This window comes from Calliphora vicina, chromosome 4 (genome assembly GCF_958450345.1).
Source record: "Calliphora vicina chromosome 4, idCalVici1.1, whole genome shotgun sequence".
NCBI classification, from domain to species: domain Eukaryota; kingdom Metazoa; phylum Arthropoda; class Insecta; order Diptera; family Calliphoridae; genus Calliphora; species Calliphora vicina.
This window is the reverse complement of record NC_088783.1, coordinates 98939514-98966060: the sequence shown is the minus strand read 5'-3', so window position 1 is coordinate 98966060 and position 26547 is coordinate 98939514. Positions and strand designations below refer to the sequence as shown.

The following is a 26547-nucleotide window of genomic DNA, read 5'->3' as shown; positions in this document are numbered from 1 at the left end:
AAGTGGTTGCTTACCAATTACCCACAAACATATTCAGCTGCATTTTATGTTCAGAAATAATTTATTTTTAAAGCATTGAGTGTATAACTTATATTAGATTAGAAGTTGTGTGTACTATAGAAGTACACTTCCACTCGGAGACCCATAGGATCCATTGTGATATCCTTAAGAAATATACATATCTCGGTGTGAATTTAAAGTGAAGAGAAAAAATTAAATTGGAGAGAAAAAAGTCAGCTGTCATAAAGATATTTAAAGATAATTGAAGTGAAAACCCAGCCTATATAAAATGTAAAAAAAAGAAGTATTCACATAGTCCCGCTACCTAAAAATAGCCAGCCTATTCACCTGATAAAGCCTAGCAGATTTCCTTGATCATATCTAGCTACATATATCCCCCAGTTCATCATGGAAACTTTTTCCTAGCCAATTTTGCCTGAGACCCTTTAGTCTAGGACAGTTACATAAAATATGTTCCACTGTTTCTAGTTCCTCAATATCCTCGCACAACCTACAGAAGTCCTATGCGCATATATCCCATTTATCAATGAAGGCTCCAATTGAGCAGTGCCCTTTTATCACTCCTATTAAATACCTGAGACTTTTCTTATCCAACCCAATTAGTATTCTGGTTGACTTTGCATCCAACTTTGGCCAAATAGTCCCGAACACCCTGCAACCCGTCTTACTACACCAGTATTGGTTCATAGAGTTTCGGAATCTTTCGAAGATCAACCTATAATAGTGGCATATAGTAGGTTTAATATCCCAGTTCCTACTAATATAGGGCAGACCCGAACTCTGTCTGGCCAGTTCATCTGCAATATCATTCCTCTGTAAGTTACAGTTCCCTGGTACTCAACACAATATGATTTTATAAAGGGCCCTCTTACAGTTCAGCACTACGCTTGAGTGAACCATATGGCATTTCAAAGCCCTTAGACGTGTGCCCTTATCAAGTCCGTGGCTTTCCAGATCTCAGAACTCAGGCTATTTCCAGCAAATTAAAACTCCCCACACTATATTTCCTAGTAAAGAGTACTAACTCTGTTTTCGTTGGGTTTACACCCAACCCATTTGGCTTGGCCCAGGGCTTGATTCTGAATAAATGAAATAAATAAATAACCCCCCAGAATCACAACGTCGTCCGAATAGGCAAATATCTTCCTACCCTTAGGTTCAAAGAATAGAGTTCACTGCTAGTAACCATAACAGGTTACTAGCAATCCTGTCATCAACTAGGCTTGTGTTGATAATCCTGCTACCAAGCATCGAAACTATCCAACTCACTATTTATATCTAAAAAAAGCCGTGCTCAATGCAACCCACAACCTCATGCAGACTTACCCTTGTGGTAGGCCTCAGCACGCCTACGTTGCTAATGAGGTTGGTATCTATATTGCTCCTAAGATAGAGATCTATCAGTTGCTCAAGAACTTCAACAGAAAAGACAATATGCTTTGACTTAAGGAGTGAGATCGAAAAATTCTTAACATACATATATGTTTATAAAAAAGAAACCACTAAACTTACAGCTTTAATTTTTTTTTTATTTGATTGAAATTATTATTACAATTTACAAAAAAAATTATTTTTATAGTTTTAATCACTAGTGATGAAATTTTGAACCTTTTTCGGAAACCCTTCCATTAACGTTTTTATAGTGCTTTCTGTCACTTTGCTCGAACATGTAGTCCATCTCCGTTTAAAATCTACCACACTTTTGGACACCTTTTTTGTACTCTTCAATTCTCTTTTAACAAGAGCCCAATATCTCTCCACTGGCCTTAGCTCCGGGCAGTTTGGAGGATTTGCCTCTCTTGGTACAAATACCACATTATTGTTCTTGTACCACTCAAGGGTTTGTTTGCCATAGTGACAGGATGCCAAGTCAGGCCAAAAATAAGTGGACACATTATGAAGTCTTATGAATGGAAGCAGCCTTTTTTGTAAACATTCCTTGATGTAAATTTCGGTATTTATAGAGCCCGTTGTAACAAATGAGTGGCTTCTTTTGCCGCAACTGCATATTGCTTGCCATACCAAGAACTTTCTGGGAAATTTTGTCTGCTTTTGGGTCCTAAACTTTTCTTCAACATTCCCTCGAGCATCAGCAACATAAAATTTTTGACCTGGAAGTTGCGAAAAATCTGCCAGAACATACGTTTCGTCATCCATTATGCAGCAAGAATATTTTTTTATAAAACTTGACTTCAATTTCCGTGCTCTGTTTTTGGCCTCTAAATTTTTAGTAGCGTTCCTGTCAGGAACTTTTTGAGCCTTGTATGTTTTTAAACCTGCATTAGCTTTAACTTTTCGTACCAAATAGTCCGAGCACTGAGCTAACCGGGCTGCTTTCCTACCGGATGTGTTGGGAGCTCTTTTGAAAATGCGTTCTATTTTTTTGGCTTTAGAAACATCATGTGGACCATTCCTTCTACCTGAACCAGGTTTTCTATCAACTGACAAGTTCTCCCGGTACTGTTTAATAACATTGGAAACAGTTTGACGGCAGACCTTTGTATGCTTGGCCAACTTTTTGTAAGACCAAGTTGGGTTTTGTTGAAAATATTTAATAATTTCAGTACGCACTTTTTTCTGGTCACTCATTTTAATCAGATTAACAAAAAAATTAATATAATTGACATTACACATAATAACTGACATGTTTTTCAAAGGTAACTTGATCAAAAAAAAATTCAAATAATACTTGGGTTAAAAAATGTAATGAAAAACGTGTGTTAAGAATTTTTCGATCTCACTCCTTACATCTCTCCACCCTCTACTAAGACAATACCTGAATATAACAGCCAATAGAAATAATGCGTCTTGTGGAATATTACATAGCATAGCCGGAAAAACCCCGTCCGACCCGGTGTACGGGTCGAAAGTATTCAATGCAACTAGACTGAGAATTGTACAACCTGGAAAGTGTGTTTCAATAAGAAGGGCGAGTGTCTCCGATCTCCATGTCAAATTCCAACAGTTCACGTAAAGTTAGCTGCATCACGCCATTCTGAACCTTTCTATAAAAGGTTCCTCAATTTGTCCGTCCAGGGTCCCTGAAGGGTTCCCGTTTGGGCGCGACAAAATTCAACGAGAACTTAATGCGACCGTTATTCGAAAAGAACAGTCGGTTTCCACCCTCCAATTTCTTATGAGATCATCATTACTGTTGGTTAGAGTGATATCTCTAACCGCGTTACTATCTTTAATCCTATACGTGGGTGTACTACCTTTGTTACATATTATAAGATTGGGCCTTTTCGGAAATACATCACTGTGCTGCATCTGATGCACGGTTGTTCTAAAATGCAAAAGTTGGCGACAGTGTAAATGTCTTGAGTTCTAAAAAACAACATTGAAACAGATGATGCGCAAAAAACCAAAACAAAAATGGAGGATGCATTGTCTGTTCAGCAGCATCATCTGATTTGCATCAGCATCGCAAACTAATCACAGAGGCTCATATAATGCAGCGCAGTGATGCATTTCCAAAAAGCTCCATTATCTGTTAGCTGTTATATAATCAAAAACTAACTTACCTTTTTTGTTAATGTCTGCAGTGCCCCATTGACTGTGATTTGGATTGCCGTCGCAGCCCAAGAGAAGGGTAGCGCCTCTCCTTCTCCTATACGCCTTCAACTCCTGCACATCATTTCCTGGTGGATCTGTTGATTCGTACGGTATATACAACGAGACCATTGTCAGAATGCGCTTACTCTTGGCCTCTCTGTTTATAACGGTAAAATCAGCGCTCCTGATAGAATGAAATATTAAAAATTTGAGTTCATTCTTTGCCAAAATACACGTTCTAACCTTGTCAACCGGGTCAAACAACGTGTATCCCACAACGTCAAATCCGCAAACCTTATTTTTGTTAAACCAAGGTTCTTGAATTAGGGCCACGTCCGTTTTGGATTGGGTGATGAATTTTGCCATGTCTGCTGAAGCTGCCACACAGTTTTGTAGATTTATCTGCACATCTAGCAACTTCTTTGGTCTTGTCATGTTTCGAGTACCGAAACCTGACAATGCCAAGACTTAAGGACCGTAAATTCTTTCGAATTTAGGACGTCCTGCCGATGCTTTTAGGGAAGATATTTCTTCTTTGAGGTAAACGAAGCTTGATCTCTCTTCTCTATCTTAGCCAGATAAGAGAGATTTCTGAATTCTCTTCCTTCGTTCGGCAATTCCTCCAAACAAGATTGTTGCCGTCAATGTAAGTCTCTCGACAATCCCAGAAGACCTCCACATCCAAAACCCTATCCCGCCCTTCATGCACCATTATCCTGCCATGAACCTCCGTTAGGGTAAGACCCTCATCTCCACGGGTTCCCCTTCGTCGCTGAAAACCGTAGCTGCAACCCTAGCTACCTCTCCCTCAGTACTCTCTTCCTTACATACTCTTCCTCTACATAATTTCCAATTAAATTTCTATCTTCAATTTTGTTCACGCAATACCGGACCTCACACACTAGTTCTTAGAGCTAGTTTCTTACTTGTCAGTTAAACTTAGCTTAACACGCTGTTATATTAAATCTGAAACATATTTAGCCGGGATTTACCAATGATTGCGTTTCTCACTAGTGGATTAATTTTTCTAACATTTCAGTCAAGTCACATGTTTATTCCTCAAAATATTTCATATAAATATGGCAATACTTTAAATATTATAAGAAAAAGCATAACTTTTTTTGTAAAATTTAACTTTGTAAAAGAAATAGTGACATTAAAGTATATTAAATGTATTAAGGTGGACCTTCAATGTATGGAAAAATTTAAAACTCATCTGTTTCAAAAACGAAGGGCAGTTTTGTATAAAGAAAAAACCCTCAACTTTTAAAATCACGAAAAACACAGTCAAATTGAGGGTCATTTTGACACCTAGTACTCTTAGAACTAGTTTCTGGGATAGAGATAATCTACATTCTTCGCTTAAACCTAAATTAAACTAAAAATTGTGTTTCTCACTTATATGGCCAACAAATTAGTTTTTCCCGAAAATCGCAAAATTTAAGTCGCAGGTACGGAAAAACTGTAGGAGGTATGGACATCTTTTTTGCATATTTTTATTCCTTATTATATTCTTAATAAATCCCTGTGCGATGATCAAAAAATTCTTAAATTTGTTTAATACAATTTTTAAAAATTCGAAAATGTAGTTTTGAAACTGCCGTTAAAAAAATTAAATTTGTTTGGTCATACCTGCGAATAGGTATCCTACGAAGCCAAAAACTCTTATACAATTAAATATGGATATACATATTTTAAGTAAAAATGTGCTTTTATTTTAATATATCTAAAAATAGGTTAATTTTGTTCATACATTTCTTGTTTCAGTGGCCAGAGACACGTCAATGGCCTGGGGAATTTTTAATAAGTTTAAAATTTTTTAACCAATTTTTGTCTTTTATATTTCATTACAACGACAATTACGTACACTTTTCGATTCTTATATATTAAATTGCAAAAGTAATTATTTAATGGCAATATTTTTACAAAAACTGAAAAATAGCCTTTTTACCTTGTAAATGTTCTCACGAACTTTAACCCTCGTGCGGCACGCCAATTTTTAACCGATCGAGCTCAAACTTTTGTCAACATTTTTTTATCCTAACCTAACACAAAACTGTCCTTGGTTTTTGAAAAATCGCAAATAAAAAAATTAGGTCCACCTTAAAATGTATATAAAAATTATATTGATGTTAATAAAGCAAATCAAAACAAAGAGCTGCTGTGCTGAATTGTTTATTTTATTTTTCATCTGTTTGTGCTTTGGTATTTTATACTTAGGTTTAACTCATCAATAATGCTCAGTTAAACCTAGATTATATAGCATATAAACAATAAGTGAGAAACACAATTTTTAGTTTAATTTAGGTTTAAACGAAGAATATATGCCCAATTCACAATTGATGTCGTAGTGTTGTAGTATTGTATGTCATAAATATTTTTCAAACAAATTTTTCGAAACAAAAACAAAACATTAGTAAAAAAATTACGACATACAACGCTACGACACCAATTGTGAATTGGGTGTCGTATGTAATTCTAAGGCTATGTAATTTATAGAGCACTGGCTGCATCGTCTATTAGATCTTATACTTATTTACATTTCGTAGAAGTTATTTGTAATTTATATGAATTATTTTATATACATACATATTTTATTGAACTTTATTTAATGAAATTATATATTTTTTAATGTACCGATTTGATGGTTCTCTGAGGAGTCAACAGCAGGGTTATTACTAAATGTGTTGTAATCCATAGCAATATTAGAATATACATATTTATTTATTATAATAATTAAATTATGTACTAAAATCAAAAGAATAATGATAATGTTGGTGATCACTTACAGAATCTTTAGAAACTTATTAGTTCCACGATTGTACGCTATGATATCATTACACATACATAACTCCATGTACATATTTATTATTTAAAGCAATTAAACATACATATGTCTGTATGTATGTATGTATGAGCATATGTATCTATCGCACCCTTCATCCAGAATGTTGGGTATATTTTTTTATTATTTTTATTTTAATAAATGTATTTAGTTGATTAATTTTAGCCAATTTAAAATATTTCCGAGACATTTTGTTTTAACTTACATAAGATCCCCAGTGAAACTACACCTTTAAGATAACTGTTTATTTGTTTATTGAAAAAAAAAATAATATAATATTGTAATGTATGTTATTGTCATAAAGGATTCCAGATATTTCCTCCTCCAACAACTCCTCCAGAGCCAGCTCCTCCAGATCATCAGCTCATTACATGCTCATATAAGAGCCAATTCGTATCAGCTTCCGAGTCTAGTTTGGAAGAAATAACATGTAATTGATCGTTTTCATTAATCTATAATTTAAACAAAATTCGTTATTTATTTAATTTGTTTATTTGTATTCCATTCATTTCTTTTTCCAAAAAATTATTTTTATAAGCAGCGGATGTCAGCGGGTCAAAGGATTCATTGGCTACACATGATGCAGGTTAAAAAATCTTGTCAATTATAAATTTTTTGTTTTTTAGTAACATTTGTTCTCAACTTCTGTTTTCTTTTAAATGCACGTTGTTTTTGAGATTATTTAACAAAAAAAATCAAATGTTTTATTTGAAAACAAGGCAATTTATTATTACTTGATTATTTTTCAGTTCTTGCACTTTTGTATTTAGTCTAAATTCGTCATTTATCTAAATCAGCACTAGTATCGTTAGATGTTATTCTTTCTATCCACTTCCGGTAGAAACTCTATTGAACTATACTACTATTGGATGGATTTGTTGAGATTTATCAACAATGCAACTGGGCTTGATTTTATGTATGTTCTTCGTATTTGTCGCTTTTCAAATTCTTTATGAGGGCATTTTTTTTTTATATTTATTTAAAAAAAAAATATTGACATTTTTATCCGAAATCAACAACTTTTTTTATTTATTTTTTTTCTCAAAAGAAAGCTTAGATATTTTCCTTGGTCGATTAGTGGGATGCGAGTTGAATATTGAAACATAAAATTTTTGACTTTTTTTGCATTATCAAAAACTTTTTTTTTCAAAATATCTATGAAAGCTTAGACATTTTCCTTGAAGACCTTTTTGATCGCTTAGTGGTATGCGAGTGGGATATCTCTCAAAATAAATATTTTGTAACTCAAGACATACAATTTTTGATTTTTGTTTTTGCAAAATCTAACTTTTTTCAAAATGTTTTTTAGCTCAAAAGAAAGCTAAGGTCCATTCCCTTAAGAAGTTTTTGGTCGCTTAATGGCATACCAGTGGGATATCTATCAAAATAAATATTTTGTGACTCAAGACACATTAGCTCTTTTTTAAAAAAAAGTTTTCTTCTCAAAAGAAAGCTTGGTATTTTCCTTTAATGTTTTAACATAAAAATTGTATGTCTTGAGTTACAAAACATTTATTTTTTGTATGTATATCCCACTCGCATCCCACAAAGCGACCAAAAACATCTTAAAGGAATAGATCTTTATAGCAAAAAAAATTAAAAAAGTGCTCATTTAAAAAAAAAGTTTTTGATTTTGCCAAAAAAATCAAAAATTGTATGTATATCTTGAGTTACAAAACATTTATTTTTATATATGTATATCCCACTCGAATACCACTAAGCGACCAAATAGGTCTTAAAAGAAAACAACTAAGCTTTCTTTTGAGCAAAAAAATAAATTTAAAAAAGGGTACATTTTGGAAAAAAGTTCGATTTTGCAAAAAAATCAAAAATTGTGTCTTGAGTTATAAAATATTTATTTTGAGAGATATCCCACTCGCATCCCACTTCAAAGAAAATATCTAAGCTTTCTTTTGAGCAAAAACAAAAAAATAAAAAAGGGTCCATTTTGAAAAAAAAGTAAACAAAATTTTTGTAAGTCAAAAATTGTATGTTTTGAGTTACAACACATTTATTTTGATAGATATCCAACTCGCATTTTTTCGAAAGATTGAAGAAATTGCTATCTAAACTATTTGGGACATATTTTGCTATAGGTAATAAGTTACATAGATGAGATAAAACACCTGCTTGGCCAAAATGTTAAATTTTGACCACCATTAACTCAGAGAGTTCTCCACCGATCTTGTTCAAAAATTGTGTCTGAATTAATATCTAATAGAGCTAATCTTGGTGCAAATTTCATCCCGATCGGAAGACATCGATATCAAAAGTTGGTTCACTTGACATGAATCCCCCATATATAGTATGTATAGTACATACTGCTATTCTTTTTCATATGATTGGCGAAACGTACTGTTACTTTTCTGTTTTGTACTTAAAGAACCTACAAAAAATTTTGCTGAATCAAACAGTGAGTATTCTATGATTCGACATCTTTTTTTTATGTGACACATTGCGGATATACATATTGTATTAGAAATGATTTTCGAGAAAATGTACAGCAAACAGAAATAAACATAGATTAATACACATAGATCGGAAACTATATTATCAAAGACCTAGCTCAGTAGTCTAAAACCTAAGTGGTGAGAATATATCAGTAAAAAAAAACTATGTGAAAACAAAAACGTGTGATTATTTTGATAAATTTTTTTGTTTTCTAGTTTCCACTTTATGTGTACTTTTATATTGAAATAAATATACGTAAGAGAAGAAAATTTAAAAGTACTTTACAAAAATACAGTGATAGACACTCGTTTGTACGCACATAAATCATAAATAATTTTTATAAAAATGCTCTAATTTGTTTATTATTTATTCCTTATTTTGTAGTTTTATTATTTATTTTTGTAGTTTTGTTTATATGATTATGTATACTTAAAATAACAAAAGCAATTACTTCTCCTAAGATAACAGTTCCTTTATAGAAAATATTTATCTTTTGTAAAATAGTTATTGTTTTTAGTTAGACATTCGATTGTAATTTCGCATAAATTATTTGTGATTTAATACGAATTTTGTACTAGGAACCAAAAAGGTGAAAAATAAAAATATCATCGATAAAGAAATATTTTAACAAATGAGATCTTAAAAGTTTCAAACGGAATCTGAGAAAATTTCGACCAATACGCTAAAAATTAAGAAGAGTTTGAACCGAGAAATTGCAAAACATTTCGTTAAAAATTTCGAATTCGACACAAAATCGTTCTTGTTGTCTTGAAATTAAAGGAAAAATAACCTTTCCGTATTTAAAAGGATTACTGCCCTGCTTTTAATAATATTGAGGTAATAAAGTCGTCACCAAGATCTTAGGTTCAGATATTATTGACGAATTTAGTGATAAAAAGGAAAATTTATAAATGAGATCTAGATGGATGAACCTGACTGTTAAAGTTGTTATTAATACGATTTAAACTAAACCGTCATAATTGATCAAATTAAATTTCGGTTGTGACAATGTAGTGGAATGGTTATGATTCTGATACGATTTATAGTTTCGTAATTGCTTTATTTCGATCTAAACGTATTTTGAAATATTTTAAGTGGTTTTAGTAACAAAACATAATGGAGATGGAAGAGGAATACAATTTCTGCAGCCTAATGGGATAATAAGCAATGTATGGATTGATTTTCTGGCAAAAATTCATTATTTCTTCTATGATCCGTTGACAAGTTTTATGAACATGGATGACAGCTCCAAAAAATTATTAAACTACCAGAAATCCTTCAGTCATTAGAAATAATGGATGTCATACCAGAAATTATGGAAGTAGTTCAAAGTGAATGTCATTTTAGCGACTTTTTAAGCAATAGTACAATTACAATTCATTTAAATTCGAAAGTAAATATGACCTGGGAATTCAAATATTTTACTTTTATTTAAAATTATTTGAGATAAAAGTGTTTTAAATTTAATTTAATAAATTATTTTTTCGAAAATCTTTTCAAATATCTTCGGCAATGCATATAACAACAAATGTGCTTCACCAATGAAAAAACTTAGTTTCATTTGTCGTGCTCAGTTATTGGCCTCTAAATTCCTATCTGAAACTATTTGGACTTTGTATGTTTCCATATCTGAAATTCTATAAGAGCTGATTGCTACCTACAAATATATTGTGGGCCTTTCTTTCTTCCCGAACAATAACTGTTTTAATCAATGGCCAAGTTTTCCTGATCCTGTTCTCATTCAGACGATTATAAAAGTCATTAGACTTACAACAGGTTTCAGTACTGGTAACATGGTCTACATTCGAATTAACTCTATCAAATGAAACAAATTGGGACCGTTTCGATAAATAAGAGAACATTGACCTGCATGTAGTTGTCGAATATCGTTTTCTGTATTCTGGTTTTATCAGTTATTATAATGATATTAATACTAAGGACTGAGATCGAAAAAATCTTAACATACTTTTTCGGTTTTTATAATGCTTTCTGTCAATTTGTTCGAACAGGTTGTCCATCTCCGATTAAAATCTATCACACTTTTGGGCACCTTTTTTGGGCCAAAAATAAGTGGAGACATTAAGAAGTCTTATGAATGGAAGCATCCTTTTTTGCAAACATTCCTTGATGTAAATTTCGGTATTTATAGAGCCCTTTGAAACAAATGTTTGGCTTCTTTTGCCGCAACAGCATATTGCTTGACATACCAAGAACTTTTTGGGAAAATTTTCTGCTTTTGAGTCCTAAACTTTTCTACAACATTCCCTCAAGCATCAACAACATAAAAATATGGACTCGAAAGTTGCGAAAAATTTTCCATACGTACGTTTCGTCATCCATTATGCAGCAGGTATATTTTTTGTATAAAATTTGACTTCAATTTCCATGCTCTGTCTTTGGCTTCTAAATTTTTAGCAGAGTTCCTGTCAGGAACTTTTTGAGCCTTGTATGTTTTTAAACCTGCATTGTCTTTAAATTTTCGTACCAAATAGTCCGAGTACTGAGCTAACCCGAAATGCTTTCTATTTATTTGCTTTAGAAACATCATGTGGACCATTCCTTCTACCTGTACCAGGTATTCTATCAACGGAAAAGTTCTCCCGCTACTGTTTAATAACATTGGAATCAGTTTGACGGCAGACCTTTGATTGTTTGGCCAACTTTTTGTAGGACCAAGTTGGGTTTTGTTGAAAATAATTAATAATTTTAGTTCGCATTTTTTTCTGGTCACTCATTTTAATCAGATTAACAACAAATGAATGTAATTGACATTAAATATAATAACTGACATGCTTTGCAAAGGTAACATACTCAAAAACAAATAATACTTGGGTTAAAAGTTTTAATGAAAAACGTGTGTTAAGAATTTTTCGATCTAAGTCCTTATGATGGCTACTTTTTCATAATTTAATTCATGTTATGTATTTTAATTTAATTGAAATAAAATTTTTACGTTCTGGATGTAGGGGAGATTTTAATTTGTATCTCAGCATGAATTTAGTAGATATTATGCTTTATTTTCAATAAAAAAATTTCAGATATCATGTTAATTACTTTTAATATTTTTTTTTTTTTGTAGAATGGTTAGATGATAAAACAGATGCTCGCCGTAATGCAAACAAAAATTCTATTTGGAATAATTTTGGTGGCTCAACACATGCTTACACTACTGGCCGTAGGCACATAGACTCTAATTTGAATAAAATTCGTCCAAAAGGTCCAAGTCAGACCCTAAAGGTATTTGTAATGAATGAATAAATGTAAATGACTTTAGCCTCATGAGAAGTTTCTTAACATGTATATTTGTTGTATATTGTAGCAACCAGGAAAGTTAAATTTGAAAAACTTTCAACTAGTTAGTGATGCTGTAGCAAAAATGAATTTTGGTGGGGAAACTTATCTTCCCGGTTGCGATGATAAGGATCCTAAACGTTATACTCAATTCGAGCATTCCCAGTTGGATGGTGATGAAGATGATTCCGAAGAATTAGCCGAATATGAGCAAATATATGAAAACGAAGGTAATAGATATTTTTCGTTCTTACTATACTTGAATTAATTTACATTTTATGTTCAGACTGCACCGAATCGGATAGTTGCGCCAGTTCTACTGAGCGAAAGGCGCGACAACAAAATGCTTATTACAAGCAGATAAACAAGAAACCACCAGCCAATAAGAAGACTAAGAAGAAGAAAGTTGCTATACCTGTGCAAACACCTCGTGTTCCCATGTTTGGCTCATATGTAAGCCCACCAGAAATACCACTTCATTATCAGAGGATGGTCGCCACCGAAAAAAGTGAGCTAATAAATAATATTCATCATTTCAGGAAATCCAATGCCTGTATGTATGAAAATTTTCACAATTTGATTTCTTTTTAATTTCAGAGAAAATAGGCGAACCTCCAAACATTAATGATATTATTAAAACTGATAAATCTCCAGAAGTAAGAATAATTTTACATGAATTTTCTTTCGCATATGTTATGACAATATTTTTATTTCTTTTCTTTTAAGTATACAATGGTTCCAGAAGCACCACCACTATTCGCTTCAGATAATCTGAGTGAGTTTAATATGAATGCAAAATGTTTAAAAGAATTTGAAAAGACAGAAAAGCGTAGACTTAAAGAGGAAAGTGCAAGATTGCGCAAACTGCAAGAGAAGGAAAAGGAACAGGAAAAGAAGCTCAAACGAAAACTTAAACAGAATTCCAAAGGTTTTCCCGATACAGAATCTCAATTTGATAAATTAATGATCTCGGACAAGGTGGAAATTCCAATATTTTTAATAAAGTGTATAGAATACATAGAAAAAGAAGGTCTTGATTCGGAGGGTATTTACAGAGTACCAGGCAGTCGAGCTCACGTTGATTTGTTGTTTCAAAAATTTGAAGAAGGTAATTTAAATCGTTTATCGATACTTAAAATACATTTGTTAATTCTATCACTTTTTTATATTTAGACACCAATACCGTGATTGAGCTATTAGACATCCCAGTTAATGCAGTTGCTACAGCATTAAAAGACTTTTTTTCTAAGCGAATGCAAGCATTATTTAGCAAGGATATTATAAAGGAACTCGAAGAGGTTGCTGGTATGTATACTTTTTATATTTCAATCTTTACTAAAATAACCGAGCCCATGCTACTAAACAATTATTTGCATAATACCTGGCGGCTATCTCACATTCACGCTACCGAGCACAGGGCGAAGTATTTGGGAATTGTTCTTTTATATTCATTGGAAGGGGGTTAAGAATATCCGGATATGTAGCGATTAAATCGCTCTCAATATTGATGTCTGCACGCCGCACAGTGGCTCAAAATCGTGTTTCTTCGTCAAAACTTTTGAACCGATAGAGACATTTTGGAGAGATATTTTCTTGAGTTTTTCTCCAGTTTAGAAATTTAAATTTAAAGCTAAAGTTGAACTTTTAATTTGTTATAGCATTTTTCAGTCAAAAAAGAAAATCTTCAGTCATAACACCAAAATTGACAGAATTAAACACTGTGTGTTGTTTTTGTTTTGAGAGAGTTTGAAAGAATTATTCGTTTTTATTAGTCTCAGATGTTCGTGTTGCTAACAGAAAGATCGTGTTTTCTGTGTGTATAACAAAACTTTTGTTTACAACACGACCAACTTACACAAAAATAAATTCACAACAACAACACATAATATACTTTTTTGGCTGAAGATTTTTATTTTTGACTTATTTTATTGTTACCTCAACTGTTACTTAGCTGCTACTTCATATGCTACTTAACTGCTACTTCTTCTACTAAATCAACTGCTACTTCTATTACTACTAAATTTTAAAAGTAGCAGAATTAGTAAAAAACTAATGACTGCTACATCAAAACTTTTTCTTTTTTAAGGTAGCAATAGAAAATAAATTACTCTGCTACTTTTAATTTTTGCTTTTATTAGTACTACTACAACTACTGCTACCAAAATGTGAAGGTAGCAGTAGTAGTAGTAATTATTGACTCCGAGTTTTTATTAATTTTGTAACTAGACTACTTGTGTTTTTTCGTTGCTACTGCTACTTGTAGTATAGTTTTTTAAACACTGATTTATACCAACATTTTTAAGAGATTTCTGCTCGTTAAAGTGATTTTCGGAAGCGGGCCTTATATGGACCGATCGCCATGAAATTAAGTGAAATGAATTCAGTATATATTAGGGTATTCAATTAATCGGGTTTCTGGTTTAATCGGTTAATCGAGCAAATAATTAATCGAGATTTAGATTTATTCGGTTAATAATCGGTTAATTTAAAATTATTCGATTAACCGAATAATTTCTATTTTCATTTTAAATTGAAAATACAACAACGAATTTTGTGTACAAAAACATTAATAACAACAAATAAGGTATTTGAGATCATTTTTGTAAACATATCGCCTATCAAAATCCGTGTTTTATGAACTGAGTACTACAAAATACGAGCTGTTCTTAATTTGTTCTTACCCTAGTATATATAAAACTTATTTAAAGCGAAATTTGTGTAGATACTAGGGTATTCAATCGATTAACCGTTAATCGTTTAACCGATTAATTTTGGACGGTTAACTGTTCGAATAATTTGAAATTGCCGATTTTCAAATAACAAATAAACCGATTAATTTGTGTCGATTAACCGATTAACCGAAATTCCTTTTTTTTTGCACTTTAAACAATTTTTTTGTATTTATTTTTCCATTTCAATTCAAAGACAAATTTCAAATTAAAATTAGATATTTTTGAACATCCAATAAACATGATTAGTGAGTATGTATAACAACTGACATATTTAATTTACATGTATTTGAAACTTTGTTTGAATTTACATGTATGGACGAAACTTTTTTTGAAATGAGTCTTTTATCATAACTAAACGAAACTATTAAATTGATCAAAATCTAAAACAATGCAAAAATGAATATTCCTTATCATGCTTTTGATTTCTCCAACATATACAATCAGGGAGAGAGTTTTTTCCAAGAAAAGTTTTATTAAATCTAAAGAAAAAAATCGTTTAAATTATACAAATCATGCGATTTCAGAAATATAAATAGTAGATGTTAATATCTTTCTAATCTGTATTAAACCCAAATTTTTACTTATCAAATATACGAGAAAACATGAATTTTAATTTTGATGTTTACAACAAAAAAATACTCTCACACAAAAAATAATTGACTTTTTTGAAAACTGATGAAACTATATGAAAGATTATAGAACAGTTCATAAAACACGGATTTTAAGTTATGACGTTATTGCAGCATATAGGCAGATATCTCAAATACCTTATTTGCTGTTTTTTTATGTTTTTGTACACAAAATTCGTTGTTGTATTTTCAATTTAAAATGAAAATAGAAATTATTCGGTTAATCGAATAATTTTAAATTAACCGATTATTAACCGAATAAATATAAACCTCTGTTAATTATTTGCTCGATTAACCGATTAAACCAGAAACCCGATTAATTGAATACCCTAGTAGATACCTATATAAATTAACCATTTACGACCTATAAAGTCAAATTTCTGGAGAACATTTGTATGGGTGCTAGGTGAAATAATGAACTGATTCAGCCAGTTTCAATAGGCTTCGTCCTCCGGCCGATAAAATTTATGTACCAAATTTTATCGCAATATCTTCAAAATTGTGACTTGTACTTTGCGGCAGTCATGGTCTCGTACAGCTCACTTGGGTCCAATAGTCGTTCCCTTTGTGATACCTGAAGAAGAAAATGAAAACAGAAAGAAAAGAGAAATAGAAGTTGTAGAAAAGGGAAGTCTATAGATTGAGTTAAAGTGAAATTTGCAAGAGTATAGATAGAAATGGGACGAGAAGAGGTTAAGAATTCAAAGAATTCAACCAACGCAGACCATCATGTGATAGTAGCTAGGTCCCTAAAAGGTGCAATTTGTATGTTCGGTATTATCAATCATCTGCTTTAACTGATAAAGGCGTCTATGCACCTTAGTTCCTTCACAGATAACCAGGAGGGGGTACTTTTTTTATATATGCGGGTATATCGGACATTTTTCGAAAAATGTCCCAAAATTACCCCAGTTTTTAACGACTTCATATAAATCGCAATTCTAAAGGCCCCTAAAGAGCTAGGAAGTTAATTTTTTTTTATATTTGGATGGCATGAGATTGTAGCTTTCTAACAAAGTATAACTTAAGTAGCTAGCATAAATAGTACCCGATATATATGCGGGCATATCGGACATTTTTCGAAAAATGTCCCAAAATTACCCAAGTTTTTAACGACTTCATATAAATCGCAATTCTAAAGGCCCCTAAAGATCTAGGAAGCTAAATTTTTTTATATTTGGATGGCATGAGCTTGTAGCTTTCTAACAAAGTATAACTTAAGTAGCTAGCAGAAATAGTACCCGATATATATGCGGGTATATCGGACATTTTTCAAAAAATGTCCCAAAATTACCCCAGTTTTTAACGACTTCATATAAATCGCAATTTTAAAAGGCCCTAAAGAGCTAGGAAGCTAAATTTTTTTATATTTGGATGGCATGAGATTGTAGCTTTCTAACAAAGTATAACTTAAGTAGCTAGCATAAATAGTACCCGATATATATGCGGGTATATCGGACATTTTTCGAAAAATGTCCCAAAATTACCCCAGTTTTTAACGACTTCATATAAATCGCAATTCTAAAGGCCCCTAAAGAGCTAGGAAGTTAATTTTTTTATATTTGGATGGCATGAGATTGTAGCTTTCTAACAAAGTATAACTTAAGTAGCTAGCATAAAAGCCTGGCACGTAGATCACCCAGTGCCTGACAATTACAAAAGAAGTGTAGGATGGTCTTTTTCTCATACTGACAACTTCTGCAGAAGTCGTGGTAAGGTAACCCAAGTCCTGTGGCATGAGTACCGAAAGTGCAATGATCGGTGATCATCGCCACCATGTTGCTGAGTCGTATTCGTTGTAGTCGAAGTAGATATGACGTGCGTTTACAGTCCAACGCAGGCCATATCATCCTCGTAATGGCACAGGTGGAATCAGTATCCCACCTTGCTTGGGCAAGTTCGTAATATGCATCATGCATCAGTTCCTTGCAAGTTGACAATGGGATTCCACAAAGGAAGTCTATTCCGTCCTCCGACATCAAGGCTCCTATACCCGCCAAGTAATCAGCAATACTCATTTAAGGATGTCCATCATTACTGGACCATATTCTATGTTGTATAAACACCTAACAGGGATTTAATTGCGGCTTTACTGTCAGTATATGTATATACGGATATCTCTACCAGATATACTGTATTATCTGAGCCAGTTTGCCGCTCTTCTAATGGCCGAAACCTCGGCCTGAAGGATGCTGCATCCATTTGGGAGTCTAATGGATATTCTTATTCCGAATTCAGGAATGTATACACCACCGCCCACTCTATCTCCCTTTTTGGACCCATCCGTATAGATGGATAGCCTTATTTCATGGATGGGATTGAGAGAACGAAGTTCCTCAGGAAGAAGGGTTTGGGAGTGCAGTAATCAAAATGATCAAGAATATTTTGTATACTTCCTATTATGCAAGCATGTCCATATGATCAAAAATTCCATGCGTTGCAGGCGTTGAGCCTAAAGACAGTGTTCAATGCAAGTTTCCTGGCCATTAGATCTACTGGAATCCAGTTAAGTAGACTTCGTAGCGGAAGTTCGCAATGCCATGTTATCAGGATTGCCATGCTTCTTAATACCCTTTCAAAGAGTATGCGATTGGAGGCCCTATCCATTGCCCTCCACCAGACAGAGACCCAATAGAATAATATAGGTTTAGTAACCGTGTCGACTAGCCAATTCATGTTCCAGCGTCTAATACCCCAAGTCGTCCCTATGGCCTTTTTGCAGACATGGAATTTGTTGTTCTTCCTCTGTATTGAGTTTCCAGGATAAGTTCCTGTCGAGTATGATGCCCAGGTACTTTGCATTATCCAAGAGCGACAATTAGCCGTCATGGCATTAGTTGCTCTTCCTCTGTATTGAGTTTCCAGGATAATTTCCTGTCGAGTATGATGCCCAGGTACTTTGCATTATCCAAGAGCGACAATTCGGTTCCGCTCAGTCGGGGTAACTTAAAGTTAGGGATCTTAGTCCGTAATGAGACAAATACAAGTTCGATACTCCATCGATTTAATATTTCGAGTGCCGTCTCCAGTCTTTGTGATATCGTGCCCAGATGAATCCCTGAAACTACCACTGCTACTTCATTCGCGTAGGCGGCAGTCTTGTAGTTTTGGGAACCTAATTTCCTGAGCAGACAATGGAGATAGGACACCACCTGGGGAGTGCCTCTTGCAGATCTAGAGATCGTAGTCGTACCAATTTTAGAACGAATGATCCTATAATTCAGAATGTACCTAACTGCGGATTGATCAAGTCCTAGTGAATCTAGGGCTGATATTATGGTTGCAGATTTCACATTGTTGAAGGCTTGAAAGATTGTCATCAGCCAGAAAAGCCACGAGTGTGTAATTGCGGAATTCGATAGATTTTTCGATATGACCTACTAGTGATTGTCTCAACTGATTTTCCCTTGGTATAGGCATGTTGAGAGGTAGATAATAATCCCTGATCAACTGACATTGTAATATGAGTGTCGATAATTCTTTCCAGGGTCATAAGCAAATAGGATGATAGACTTATCGGCCTGACGTCCTTTGCCTTGGTATGTGAAGTCTTTCCACCCTTAGGGATGAAAGTCACATTTCATTCGGTCCAACAATTGGGTATGTAGGGCCATGAGAGACAGGCTTGAAAGATTGTCATCAGACATGATGTAACTAATTCCGCATTGTTTTGCAAGTCAGCCCGTATAATACCATCAGGGCCTAGAGTTTATATGGATCAAAGCTCCGAATGGCCCAAAGTACCTTATCCTCGTTAATCTCAATTGAGGATGGGATTCTATCATACAGTTGGGATTCATATGCCGTATTAACTGGTAGACTTCCCGGAAAATGAGTAAACATGAGCACTTCAATTGTCAAAGAAAGCATCAACTATAAAACCGATGCATGATTGCCTTTTTTATTGCGTTCAAAATACTCTTTTGCGGCGTTTTGAAATAGTATACACAGTAAACATTTTGTACGGCGGCATTATGAAACAATATACTCTGTTCAAATACAAAGCAACCAACATTTTGGATGTCAGCCTTTTTAGCCAATATGCAAGATCTAATTTTATCTGTGCCTTTTTTGTACAAGAATTTGTATCCTACTGCGTTGAGTCCACAGAATTTGCCATTGCAAATCCAAGGCTCCTGGACCAACGCGATGTCCTCCCCATTCTCAACAATGTGGAGGAGTAATGGTTCATGAATTTGGAGTGTGTCTCAATAATATGATTAGACATTCCAACCTGGAGTTATTCTGGGTGCTGGGTCATAATGGCGTACCTGGCAATAATGTTGAGGATGATATGGCAAAACAGGGAAAGATTCTTTACGCTAACATAAAATTGCTTAATAATTTGTTATAGTGCTATGAATAAAAAGCAACCCTCTGCTAACTAACTAGCGCTATCTTTTTCGTGTGTAAATATTAGGGTATTTGAATTATTCGATTTTTCTCTTGTTCAAATAAAACGAATAATTCGAATAAGAGATTTTAACTTGTTCGAATAATTCGATCACACGTTTAAAATTAATCAAATTATTCGAATAATTTAAATTTTTTTAAAAAGTAAAGAATGAAATTTTGATGTCGGTTTTTAAATATTTTATTGTTAAAGAAAAACAAAAAATAACGTTAAAGTTAACAATTCAAGTATTGATAATGTTAAAAAACATTCGAAAACAAAGTCCATCATTAAAGTTTCAACTTAAATATTCTGATCAGATTAACTCCCGAACAATCTACAAAACAATTGACTAGCGAACTTGAATTCAAATACAATATAAACGTATTAAGAACTTTTTTATGTCGTTCATTAATTCGGGTTTTAAATTGAGTAACTAATTATTTAGTAAATTAATTATTCACTATTTCTAAATTATTTATAACAAATTGTATTATACATTAAGCTCTATCAACGTTGCCGAATCTTTGCTTAATAAAGTGGTCTTGGGCAATTACACAAAGTTTAATATCATTGTCAGTGAACGTGGCTAATTTGAAGTCAGGCAGAGACGCATTTACAAATACGCAAAAAGTTTATTACCATGTTAGACAAAGATGTTCAACGATGTTCAAAATCATGTATAAGACGAACTCCATGCTTTTCTTGCAACAAAACGTTAGTTTGCAATATTTGTGTTTATCATTCGAGTAGAATGATTTTTTTTTAAAAAAAAGGAGTAGAAATACTACTTTTTTTAAAAAGGAGTAGAAATACAACTTTTTTAAAATAGGAGTAGAAATACTATTTTAAGATCATGGCCTTCATTTATTTCAATGTATTCATTATAAATGTCATCCTCAATATCACTTTTGACGACCGTTTCAAAATCACATTCAACTCCACTTTAATCTAAGTTAAAATTTTGATTATTAATTTCGATTCTTCTAATATTTCGCCAGCAAAATAACAATTATTTTATTCCGTACCTTTTATTTTCATTGGTTCAAGTCCTAAGTTAAAAATTTTGCAGTAATATTTATATATTTATAGAAGGAGCTATCGGAACACTCATCTACAGTGATCGAAAGTCCCTTTGTCTTTAGTTATTTGTCGAATTTCAGAAACAATACAATTTTTGTGGGTCTTATTACTTATTTAAATCATAGAGAAAACATATATAGCGGAAACTCTCCTGTCAAAGACCTAACTCAGTTGTCAAAAACCTAAGTGGTGAGAATGTATTAGTAAAAAAACTATGTGAAAGCAAAAACAACCCTGTGTATGTGTAACTTTTTTGAGTAATTTTTTTGTTTGAGTTTTTTTCGAGTTTCCTCTCTATGTTCTCTATGTTTGAAATTATGAAAAATTTTAAGCAATTCAATAAATTTAAATATATATGTACATATGAAAATTTATTCGTTTTATTCGATTATTAAAATTGTTCGAATTATTCGTTATTCGAAAATGGCCATTTTTAAATTATTCGATTAATCGAACGATCATTAGTCGAATGAATACCCTAGTAAATATTCATATCGAAAACATATTGGCTTGATTGCACAAATATTTTCTATGCATAAGGCTGTAAGTTCTTAAAAAATCAGATTTGTGCGGGAAAAGATCAACAATTTTTAGATTCGGGCGATTGTTTTAGTAATTTTACTTACTAATTTCTTTTCAATTCACATTTATTTTCGATTAACATAATTATTTTTGGTATTTTTCTAGGTTCCCGAGGTATAGGTTCTAAAATGAATGTGGAAGTGAAAACTGACAGGAGTTGCCGATTAATGGCTTTAAAAACACTTTTGGAAAAGTTGCCACCAGTTAATTTCGCAATACTAAAATATATATTTCAACATTTTGTACAGTAAGTATTATCATATAATAATGTGTTTTTGCAATACTAAAGTTATTTTAAATATTATCTCTTTCAGTGTTTCGGACAATTCCAAACTGAATAGCATGGATAGTAAAAATTTAGCTATATGCTGGTGGCCAACATTGATTCCTATAGATTTTACGGATATGGGTCATTTCGAGCAATTACGTCCCTATTTAGAAGATATTGTGCAAACAATGATTGATCAGTATCCATATCTATTCTGTGGCGAAGATGCCTTCGTTATGGTATAAATAATTTAAATATGCATCAAAACAGTATTTTATATACTAAATATATTTATTGGGTACGTGTGGGTAGGTGTGTGTATGTATGTATCTATGTTTGAGCGTCTGTTTAACAATTGTTGTTTAACAACAAATGCAAGCAAACACTTTATAGAAAGGAACATAAAACAGCACAAACGACAAAATACTTTTAATAGTATGTAACTAATATTCTGATCGAAAAACAAAACAAAACAAAAAAGTAATTAATTATGCTCAGCTAATAAAATGAAAATTGTATTTTATTTCATTGTCAATGCAAAGTATTGTATGTGCAAGTATTGTATGCCTGTGCGTGAGTGTATGTGTATGTGTAATTCATTCAATTTTATTTAATAGTTGATTTTTATTAAATTATAAAATATTCGATTAGATAAATGTATGTAAATGTTTGTGTGTGTGTTAAAAAAAATAAAAAAAAAACTATATTGAATAACGAAAGCAAATTATGAAAAAAAATTATAGTTGTAGTTAAATCGAAAGTGAAATTAATTAAAAACTTCCCTCTGAAAACATGATCAAGTAAATCTAGATAGAACCCCAACCAACACCTATTACAAAGTCAATAATAATACTCTTAAATTGTAAACAAATTCACATACAATTTACTCGTATAAATAAATTTAGTTTAATCTATCCATTTGCTCTTTTTGTTTATAACTTGTCACTGAATCTCATTATCACAACATTTAAAAAGGAAGAAAATAACAAGCTAAATATTAAAGATGAGCATTAATACAAAGAATAAGACAAACTTGACGATTGGAGGTCCCACAAAATTTAAAAAATATATTGTTCAAACATTTAAATAATGGTCTGATTGCAAGTGGTACGAATTGAAAATTAAAATGTTCCAATTTATATTGTAATATCCAGTAAAAATTTAAGCGCTTAAGAAAAACAGCACTTCGAAAATGGAATATCTTAGAAGCTGTAGTTTAGGGGAATAAACGATAAATTTTAAGCGAAAAACACAAAAGCTAAATACTTTTGATAAATGTTCGTGGGCTGGGATACTATTTTCTTTATATAGACAATAAATATATCAAATGAAAGTCAATTCAAAGGCCTTTCCCTTCGTTGGTGAAAGGTACTCTTATTTAACATTCGGTACAATCGAATAAAGCGCTCTGACTTGTTCTATATAAAATAGTAAAAAATGCACAAAATAATTTCAAATAACTAAGCAAATATACAGAAATATGCTTAGGAAAAATATAAATTAAAGCTTTAAATTAATTTTATTATAATAAAGAAATTGGTTACAAAGAACATTACAATGTTTTTCCACATGTGAGGAGCCGCAGAACAAAAGGTACTTTTTCGCTCATTTAAAATTTTTGGGAAATTGAGTTTTATTTATTTCGCCCCTTAAACAACTGCATGAAGCTGGAAATGGTAACAGGTTTCTTACTTATCAATATATACATCTCAATGAATTTTTGAAAAAATGCGAAAAAGTACCTTTTGTTCTGCGGCTCCTCATGTTGTATTACATAAAATGAACAAAAATATTTTGTGCAAAAATTAAAAACCATTCACACAAAAAGTATGATGACAGAAATTATTTTTGTCTTCAAAGACAGTCAAAACTTTTCTAAAAACATGTGAAAAGCTCACTTTTCAATCAAAAATACTTGAAAAACTTGCCCAGGTAATGAATTTTATAACTCTGATGTTTTCTCAAAATATGTAGCACATTTATTAAAAAATATATGTATACATAAATACTCAACTCAAACATTTTTAAATTTTTATAAAATAATCTTTCAATTTTGATATTTACTTATAAATAAAGTTCGTTTCAATTTTATTCAGACCATTATTTATTTAAAATTTCAATTGCATAGCATTTCTGTAGGTTTAAAACTTTTAGTGTTTTTACTCTGGTCTAATTTTCAATCGTTGAGAAATATGTTTTTGCTCCGATATCGAAAAAAAGAGGAAGTAAAAAAGAAACGTGAATTAATTAATACGCTTAATAGTAATTAAAAATCCTTCAGATGATTGTATAGCTGAAGACTATCGAAAAAATAATTTCATATCATAAAACAAATAAAAAAAATATGAAAACAAAAATAATCTCTCTCAAATTAACTCGAATATTGATAGAAGACAGTAATTGAATTTTGTTGGAAAAAAGTTGTTCGAAACTCTAAACTATTTAATGTTTCATATGTTTATGTTGTATTTATATCTGTGTTATTTCTACTTGCTCCTATTTGTAAACAACTATTGCAATTACTCTCTCTATTGTGTAGTGGAAGACTATTATATACTTGTCCCTTTTGTTACATTTTTTACTATCGCAGCACTATCGACGTTTTTACACAACCAATTAAAAGTTCATTGAAAATTGTTGATAATGAACGTAAATCGAAAACTAACTTACTAATAATGTGTGTGCCATTTCATAGTATTAATTAAACATTTTTTACACAAACAAAATGAAACTAGTATTTTCAAATTATGATAACCATGTGGCCATATTATTTTCAGAGAAAAATATGAATGAAATCGTGTTTGATACGCAAGCAACATTACATAGTTCACATTTTCAATGAAACAATTTAACGTGCGTTATTCAAAAATTCTCTCAAACATTTGAAATTATTAATGGAATTGAGGAGGAGCTTTTATCGATTGGAACGTAAACATCTGGGCTTAATTTTTTTTAGAAAGTAGTAAAAGGGGCGGCTTATATTATTAAAATCATCCTTTGTATGTGTATGTACTTTTAAAAAAAGAATATTTAAATAAATAATATTTTATAAAATGCTATACTCGTATTTTTAAGTGTGCATTAAATAAACACTAGAAAAAAAAAAGAAAAAACAAAAATAAAACAAATACATATTCATAGGTGTTATTTCTTTAAAAACATAAAATTATATGATATTAATAAAATAACAAATTCAAAACGAATGAATGAATGTATTGTATTGACAAACAATTATACATAAATATATAATTTATACAATGTCTTTATATTTATGTATGTATGTGTCTAAAACGCACCATAATCTTCCTGATTAAAAATAATTTGAATAAAAAACATATTCAAAATAGTTATTAAACCAACAACAAATATTGTATTAAGTATAACAAATAAATTAGTGTAATTTGTATGTATAAAACAAAAAAATATATATGTATGTGTCTGTGTCTATTGCATAAACAAACAAAAAATAAATAAAAATAAACATAAAAAAAACAATTATCAAATAATTTATAATTAACTAATTAATTAATAATATATATTTACTACTAATTAATGTGATGTGGTGTATTGATATTTTAAAGAAAAAAGGAAAAACAATAAAATAATAAAAAAAAAATGCATATAAAATTATACTGAAGCAGTTTTTTTGAACACCTACAACCTCTGTTGCAGATAATTTTGGTATTAAATCGAAAAAATTGGAACAAAAAATTGTCAAAATCGGTTGAATATTTTTGAAATTGTCAAAAAATAACAATCCAATAAAGAATTCACATATTTAAAAATTTACACCCCAACTACACCGAAAAAAGTTTCAACATACAAAATAACTAAAAGTTGTTGCAAGTAGTGAAAAAATCAAGAGCGTATAAATTTTGGAGAATGTTCTCTCGTTGCAAACTATTACAAGTTCTATTTTGAACTCGTAATAGTTAGCAGCTTATATTTCATATGTTTTGTGTTATTGTTTATATATTTACAATTTTATTTTTGTGGTGAAAAAATGTAAAAAAAAAGAATTTTCAATAAAATTGAAGAAAATGTTTTTATGTGATGCCGGATGGTAAACTTTAATAAATTGGTAGTAATGTTTTTGAACAAAATATGATAAATATTTTATTTTTTAAATGCAAAAATGATAGAATCTAAAATTCATATTTGTCTCGCAATCCAATTAATGCAAAAACACAATGAAATATTTAAAAAAAGTCTTAATAAACTAAAAATGTTAAAACATATGGCAATGCTTAAAATCTTATTTGCAAATAGTGTCGTTAATCAGGAATTGTTTTCGTGAGTTAGCTATTCGCAAATAAAAAATTAATTCACTGTTTATGCGGCAAATTTTTCTAAATGCAATATTTTTATTTGCGAATAAGCCGTGCGTATAAACGTAGTATATAACGATCCAGAATATATATACTTTATGGGGTCGCAAATGAAAAATGTGGAAATTACAAACGGAATGACAAACTTATATATACCCTTGCCACTCATGGTGAAGGGTATAAAAATATTGAAATAGCGATATATTAGCTCTTATAGTTTACGAGTTGTTAGCATTTGAAAACTAAAATTTTAGTTTTTTTTACATACCTTAGTCTACTTTTTTTGCTATTAACGGATCGAAATCTTTTCCGATTTTCTTGAAATGTCTTTTTTGGAATTAACAAATTTATTAATATACTTTAGAAAGA

At 31.4% G+C, this 26547-nt stretch overlaps 1 protein-coding gene across 4 annotated transcripts in view; it reads left to right on the top strand.

Annotated features, from left to right (window-relative positions):
* RhoGAPp190 (Rho GTPase-activating protein 190) overlaps positions 1-25480 on the top strand; it is a 52480-nt gene extending 27000 nt beyond the window's left edge. For 3 of the 4 annotated variants that reach the window (XM_065510285.1, XM_065510284.1, XM_065510283.1), the window contains 8 exons: positions 11952-12109; positions 12192-12393; positions 12450-12671; positions 12761-12819; positions 12890-13271; positions 13337-13468; positions 21688-21829; positions 21897-25480. In XM_065510285.1, the coding sequence (XP_065366357.1) occupies positions 11952-12109; positions 12192-12393; positions 12450-12671; positions 12761-12819; positions 12890-13271; positions 13337-13468; positions 21688-21829; positions 21897-22095 (1496 nt within the window). In that variant the 3' untranslated portion in view covers positions 22096-25480. Of the gene's footprint in view, positions 1-6725; positions 6852-6962; positions 7008-11951; positions 12110-12191; positions 12394-12449; positions 12672-12760; positions 12820-12889; positions 13272-13336; positions 13469-21687; positions 21830-21896 lie in introns of all 4 variants that reach the window. The other variant, XM_065510282.1, reaches the window with a different exon arrangement.
* The last annotated feature ends 1067 nt before the right edge of the window (positions 25481-26547 follow it).